This window comes from Bison bison, unplaced genomic scaffold, assembly GCF_000754665.1.
Source record: "Bison bison bison isolate TAMUID 2011002044 unplaced genomic scaffold, Bison_UMD1.0 scf7180017864383, whole genome shotgun sequence".
NCBI lineage: Eukaryota > Metazoa > Chordata > Mammalia > Artiodactyla > Bovidae > Bison > Bison bison.
In genome coordinates this window covers 6,753,802-6,759,957 of record NW_011494955.1, presented here as the reverse complement: position 1 = coordinate 6,759,957, position 6,156 = coordinate 6,753,802, and the positions used below count along the sequence as shown (strand labels likewise).

At 48.3% G+C, this 6,156-nt stretch overlaps 2 protein-coding genes across 5 annotated transcripts in view; one reads left to right on the top strand and one right to left on the bottom strand.

Annotated features, from left to right (window-relative positions):
* Positions 1 to 10: 10 nt before the first annotated feature.
* The window catches only part of ZNF740 (zinc finger protein 740), a 6,472-nt gene continuing 326 nt past the window's right edge, over positions 11 to 6,156 (bottom strand). Inside the window, exons 2-7 of one of the 4 annotated variants that reach the window (XM_010857903.1) lie at positions 5,102 to 5,614; positions 2,787 to 4,960; positions 2,361 to 2,450; positions 1,654 to 1,777; positions 1,239 to 1,357; positions 11 to 309 (exon numbers count right to left, since the gene is read on the bottom strand). In XM_010857903.1, coding sequence (XP_010856205.1) covers positions 220 to 309; positions 1,239 to 1,357; positions 1,654 to 1,777; positions 2,361 to 2,450; positions 2,787 to 2,870 — 507 coding nt within the window. In that variant the 5' untranslated portion in view covers positions 2,871 to 4,960; positions 5,102 to 5,614 and the 3' untranslated portion in view covers positions 11 to 219. The remainder of the gene's footprint in view (positions 310 to 1,238; positions 1,358 to 1,653; positions 1,778 to 2,360; positions 2,451 to 2,786; positions 4,961 to 5,101; positions 5,615 to 6,156) is intronic. The other 3 variants (XM_010857902.1, XM_010857904.1, XM_010857900.1) reach the window with 3 other exon arrangements.
* CSAD (cysteine sulfinic acid decarboxylase) overlaps positions 5,646 to 6,156 on the top strand; it is a 27,787-nt gene continuing 27,276 nt past the window's right edge. Inside the window, exon 1 of the mRNA XM_010857911.1 lies at positions 5,646 to 6,056. The gene's annotated coding sequence lies outside the window, so the exon portion shown is untranslated. The remainder of the gene's footprint in view (positions 6,057 to 6,156) is intronic.

Here is a 6,156-nt window from a genome sequence, read left to right as displayed (position 1 = left end):
TGCTGAAGGAACTTCCCCGAGATACTCAGAGTCTCAGATTATTTACAGAGCTGAAGCTCTGGGGCCTGCCGTCCCCTGATGCACTCTTCCGGTCTCCTGGGTCCACTCCTCCAGGAGGGAGACAGGTACAGACGGGGCGGCGGTGGGACCATCAGACCAGAGGGGGTGCACTCTTCGGTGGATTCTTCTGATTACTCCCACCACCCGGGGCCCCTGCGCCTAGAGAGAAAACTGCCCGTCGGAAGTCTTGGACTGGCACCCTTGGCACATCCGTTTGTGTCTGAGTAATCGATCTGTCCGAGAAAAACACTGAGAAGAAACGGAGGGTTAAGTGCCTGAGAGAAGAAACTTGGTTACCTATTGGCTAGAGCTGTCCTTCCCAAATGGGAGAGGCGCACGTCCCATTCTACATTCCCTTGGCATGTACACAGACAGTATGAGTGCACAGTGGTAGGAACACAACGCTGAAGTCTCAATCCTGGCCTAGCACGCAGTAGCCACGCAACCTTGGGCAAGCTATCTCAGCCCTGAATGTGTCCACTCATCTGTAAAATGGGGCTAAAGGTACCTACTCACAGAGCGGCTGCTTCATTTATCATGTATTTATTCAGTATCTCAAGGCAGGTACAGTTCCTGGGGCTGAGGACAGAGTGGAGAACCAGCGGGACAAAGTCTCTGCCCCACAGAGCTTTCATACTAGTGTTCTGCAGATACAGCCTGAGAGCGTGGAGCAAAGCTTGAGACCCAGCAAGGCATCCAGAAAGTGCTCACTGTTATCATTTCTCATCTCTTGTTTGTGTCTCGTTTTGGTCCTGGATTTTATACTCACAACACATCAGATATTGACCGCTCCCTCAGGGCAGGAATTTTTCTCTCTTCCTCCTAAGTGCACCTGTCCTGAAGTTCCATTCAATGTGTCTCTAATCCCTGATCTGCTGTGTCCTTGGGAAACTCAACCTCTCTAAACCTCAATTTCCCCATGGGCAAAATGAAGGCCACACAGCTACCTCATGGAGTTAATGTGAAGGTAACGTCACACATGGTCTCACTGTGCCTGGTACAGGCAGAGAAAGATATACCTATATAAGGCCAGAAAGATATACCTCGCCCCGATGTACTAACACCATCATGGCCAGGACTGCGAGATGGCCCCTTGTTAAGCAGGGAGTAGGGGCGAGCCCTGGCTATTGGGGAAGAAAGTTTGTGTGTGGGTGTGAATGCATGACACGTGAGCTTACCTGGTGACACCGTTCACACTGGTAGGGCTTTTCCCCACTGTGTACACGCTTGTGACGCTCCAGGTGGTACTTCTGGATGAAACGCATATCACATATGTCACACTCAAATGGCTTCTCACCTGGCCCAATCAGAGAGAAGGGAGCATCAGGAGGTATACATGGCAGGGACCTCACTCCAGGTATTTTCCCAGAAATCTTTATCTTTTAGTAACGTGTAAACAGCTAATGGGGAAAGGTCCCCAAAGCTGCTGGTCTCAGCAACACCAGATACATACAATCTCTTCTGCCTCATTCACTTACCTTCTTCCCCTACTTCTAATACTTACTCCTTAAAATAAACCCAACAGGAGCTACATACAAATGTAACACAAACTATGGACTATACTCCCCCTCTGAATGTGAGCAAGAGACTTACCAGTATGAATAAGGATGTGCCTCTTGAGGTGATAACTGCTCCTAAAGGCTCCAAAGCAGTGTTCACAAACAAAATTTTTGGGAATCTTTACTTGAAAAGAACCATTTTGTTCCACTACCACCACCTGGGGGCAAGAGTCAGGCGCATCATGAGGCTACCCTATCCCTCTGCCCCTTCTTGCCTCCATTCTGCCCTGGCCCTATTTTCAACTGCTGGACAAAGTAACTTCTCTGATGCTGTCATCTCCCACATCCCTCAGAGTTGAGAGACCCTTGGAGGAAGGAGGCAGGGTGAGCAAGCTGTCTGCTTGGTCAAACCTCACACTCTGAACTGACCTTAGAGGGAGACTGCCTGCCCCTCTGCCACAGGACCTCATGCTCCCCCGACCCTCCCCTTACCAAGGATGTTTCACAGAGGGCAGAGATCAACTGCCAAAGTGGTCTCTGGATGGAGCCAGGGTGACTCACTCACCAGCTGTGAGGAGAGCTCAGGGCTGAGCCAGAGAGGGAAGAAAGAAGAGGGCTGCCTTATTCCCAAACTGAATCAGTTTGGGCGTTTCCCCATTACCTGCCTTTTTCTCCTTTTTTTGGCCACTCTGCGTGGCTTGTGGGATCTCAGTTCCCTGACCAGGGGATGAACCCAAGCACTCAACAATGAAAGCGTGGAGTCCTAATCATTGGACTGCCAAGGAATTCCCCATTACCTGCCTTTTTAACAGTCTTTTTTGAATGAGAGGCCTCAGCCAAGCTGTCATCGTCTTTGCGGCTCCGGGATTTATCACTGTCTTTTCGGTGGCCCTTTAAATACAAATCAAATCTAAATGCACAGTCAATCTGAGAACACAAGACAGGAAGCCAAAAAGGTGCTTTGAGACAACTTGTGAATCACCTGCCCCAGAGGTTTAGAGAAAGTACGCATCCATCTCCTCTCCAAGCACCTTGGTTTTAACGAGCTGTTGTACAGGAAAGACCTTCCTTTCCTGTACCCTCTAAAATACCCGTACTCATGGCCCAGCTGTATCCCCTTTCCCACTTCCCTAAACAAAAGCACTGAGGACTCAGAGCTGGGCACCTCCTGGCAGAGAGCTTGGGCCACCCGACCCCCAGGTGCCGCAATGGGCTCAAGTGCTGTACCTGACTCGAGCACCTCAGCACATCAGGGCTACCTGCCCGCTCTCCATTCTCGGCCTGCTTGCTGGCAATCTGGCTCAGCATCATCTTCTTGCTGGCTGCAGTGGGAACCAAACTCACACCTGCTAGGCCTTCACAAGCCAGGAGACTTGCCTAAGTTGAAAGGAGATGAGGTGTCAGGTCACCTGGCAGGGCAGGGCAAAAACAGACTGCCAATTTCCAAAGAACTACCTTAAACACCCAGCTACCAACATGCGGCTTCTCTCCAAGGAGCGTTCCTCCTCACCACAAAACCCTGCTTCCTTCGAGAGTCCTCCTAACTCATCTCACCAGGACTAGTTATTCATTTTGTCAGCTGTCAGCATTCAGACACAGACTAAGTGAATAATCAGATGCTACTGACGCTTTTGTCATTAGCACTGTGCTGGGTAAAGTGTCTATCTATACATTACTTTGAAGCTACACGAGGCTTAGAAATACCAAGAGTCCGTCCTGTTGACCCACTGACATGGGAGATTTCTGGGGGAACTTCCTTCTTTCTCTCTTGATGACACTTAGCTACACAGAACCCGCTTCTGACTGGCAGATCTCACTGGTGCCAAATGTATAGTCTATCAAGCTCTACAAACGTGTACCAGTAAAATTAGGTCACTTCTCCCTTTAGATTTAAAATTCTCTAAGTGCTGTCAAATATAAAAATTTTATATTTTATAACAAAGATGACAATTAAACCACTTGGGAAGATTTTGGAGTTGAATATACAATTTCTCTTCCTCCTCCCCGTCCTCACCATTCATGTGTGCATATTCACATTTCTCACAGTCCTTGCTCTACATAGTTTAAAAATTACTTAAGTAAGGGATATTTAGGAAAATTGCTACATTCTTCAAACTGACTTTATTTAGCCAGCACTAGACAATATCCTTTTCTTACTGAAGAAACACTTTTAAGAAACAGTTGGTCAGCAAACTTCCATGAGTAATTTAAAAAGAAATTCCTTTCAGGTGATCAGTACATCCCAGGAACTCCCCCTCTCATCTTCAAGGACTTCGGAGGGAAAGGTCTGGAGGCAAGACTTAACTCTGCTGTTTGCATTGTACAATCTCAGGCAGATTACTCCACCTCTTTAAGCCTCAGTTTCCTTAAATGCAAAATGTTTACCATGGTATCTACCCTCACAGGGTTGATGAGTTAACATACAAAAGCAGCACCCCAGTACAAAGTTAGCAGTTAGGGAAAAGCAGTCTTCTCAGAGCTAGAGTGAACAGGATGCTGTGAAGTGGGTTGCAAACAAAGGAAGAAGAAACTGCACGGCTCCTCCTCTGCATGGAAAAGAAGGAAGCTATGCATGCAGCTGGAAGAAAGCCAGTGATTTCTTCCTGGTGAGGCTGGTAGGGGAGGGTCCCTGGAAGGAAGCTGGCAAAAGCTCCAGGGATGCTACAGACAGCTTTTCTCCCCAGATAACTACAATAACCTGTTGAGCCATCCTGTCTCTCCAATCCATCTTGTATCCCCACAAGGGGGATTTGGAAGGACAAGTACCTTCCAAATACACTGATCTGACGTCACTCTCCTGCTTAACACTCTTCAGAGAGTCCCCATTCCTTATGGAATACAGTTTAATTCCCCAGTAAGGGATAAAAACCCTTCAGTCACACTCAGCCTACTTCTCCAGGAAACAACTCCCTCACCCTAACGTGGCCGTCTATCACTATCTCCTGTCTTTAGCCATCCACCCCGCACCCCAATCCTTTCCTCCGTAACTAGCAAACTGCCCGCAGTACTCCCCAGCTCACCACATCCTCCCAGGACTCTAAGTCTCTGCCCAGGCAGTTGTCCTTGTCTTAACGCCCTGTTCTACTTGTTTATCTAGCAAAATCCTATGCATCCTTCCAGCTTCAACTTCTTTTTTCATCCAGGCAAAAGGCTCATTCCCTCCTCTACGGTGTACATACCTCTATTATTGCATATTCCTTCAATCAACAGACTCATTGAGTCTGTACTACTAGCCAGCCACCACGCAGTGTTGTGTATATAAAGACAAATAACAGATTGTCTCTTCATCTCCCCCAACCCCAACCCAACTAGCCTGGAAGCCTGCTGGGGTCAGGGTCAATTTTATTCATCTTTGTATCCCCAGCACAATGCCTTGCATGTAACAGGAGCTCAATAAATTCCTGTTGAAAAAAAAAACAAATGAAGCATTCACCAGACTGTTTACTCCCTCATGCCCCTCAAAAGTTACTGTACCAAGTGTAAACTGAGTACATGTTGCTTTGTAAATGTCCCATCAAGGCCTGTGATGCAGTATAGCCTACCTCCTTCATTTGACTGGAAGCTCCCTGAAGGCAGGGGCTGTGGCCTGTCTCCTTTCCTTCCTCTAGATCTCCCCCTGGTGTTTAATACAGAGCTTGGCTCACTGGGTTGGTCAATATGTTGACTAAGGCAGCATTCAAGAGTGAAACTGCAAACACGCTTCCCAGTGATCTTGAAGGAGGAGGACTCTAGAGCTTTTTACCTGAGCCATGCTGATTTCTCACTTAATGCAACTCAAAAGTTCGAGTTTCTTGCTCCACCTTTCCTTAAGACACTGTTGTTTGAAGAACTGTCACCAAACCACTGTAACAACTCTTTCGTGTCCCTTCAGTCCTGCTGCCATACTGAAATGCCTTTGTCTTCAAACAGAATTTAGTGTCCTCCAAAGTAAAGATAGATGTTCCAAGAATCCCTGGTCTCTGCTCGGCTCCTGCCTATTGTCTGAAGAAAAAGGCTGCCAGTCTCAGTTTTCCAGCTGAATTCTCTGAATGAAATTCACGATTTGTTTCAGAAACCTGAAACCAGAAAGGGAAATGGAGCTGTTAGGTGCAACATTCTCAGGCCATACAACCTTGAGTGGGCTGAACTATTTTGCCAGGTGCTCTCTGTGCAACTCTAAACGAAGACATCAGAGTTCTCTTTCTAGGTCATGAGAAGAAACTGGTCTCCAGGCCCTCGACAGGAGTAAAAGTAACTTCGGCCTCTAGTGGAGGCACTGCAGCAGGCCAACTGCTAGGATTTGCCAACTTAGGACTGGAAGGAGGAGGCGGAGGCTCTCTAGGGCTTTTGTGTCCAGTGGGCTGGCCCACGAAGCTCGCACTCTATCAAGGCGACCCGAAGTGGGGTAGAGAAAAGCTCAGGGGTTAACGCTGGGCGCTTCAGCAGCAGGCAGAAACCGGACCAGCAGTACAAGCCCAGGCCGGCCCACACGTGTGCATTCTCCGAGACCGCCCCAAGGTACGTAAACTCGCTGCGGAGGTGGAAGACAAGGAGGCGAAGCCCGACGCTGCGCGTTCCCTCCCATCTTCCCTCCCTCCCTCCAGCCAGCCAGCCAGCC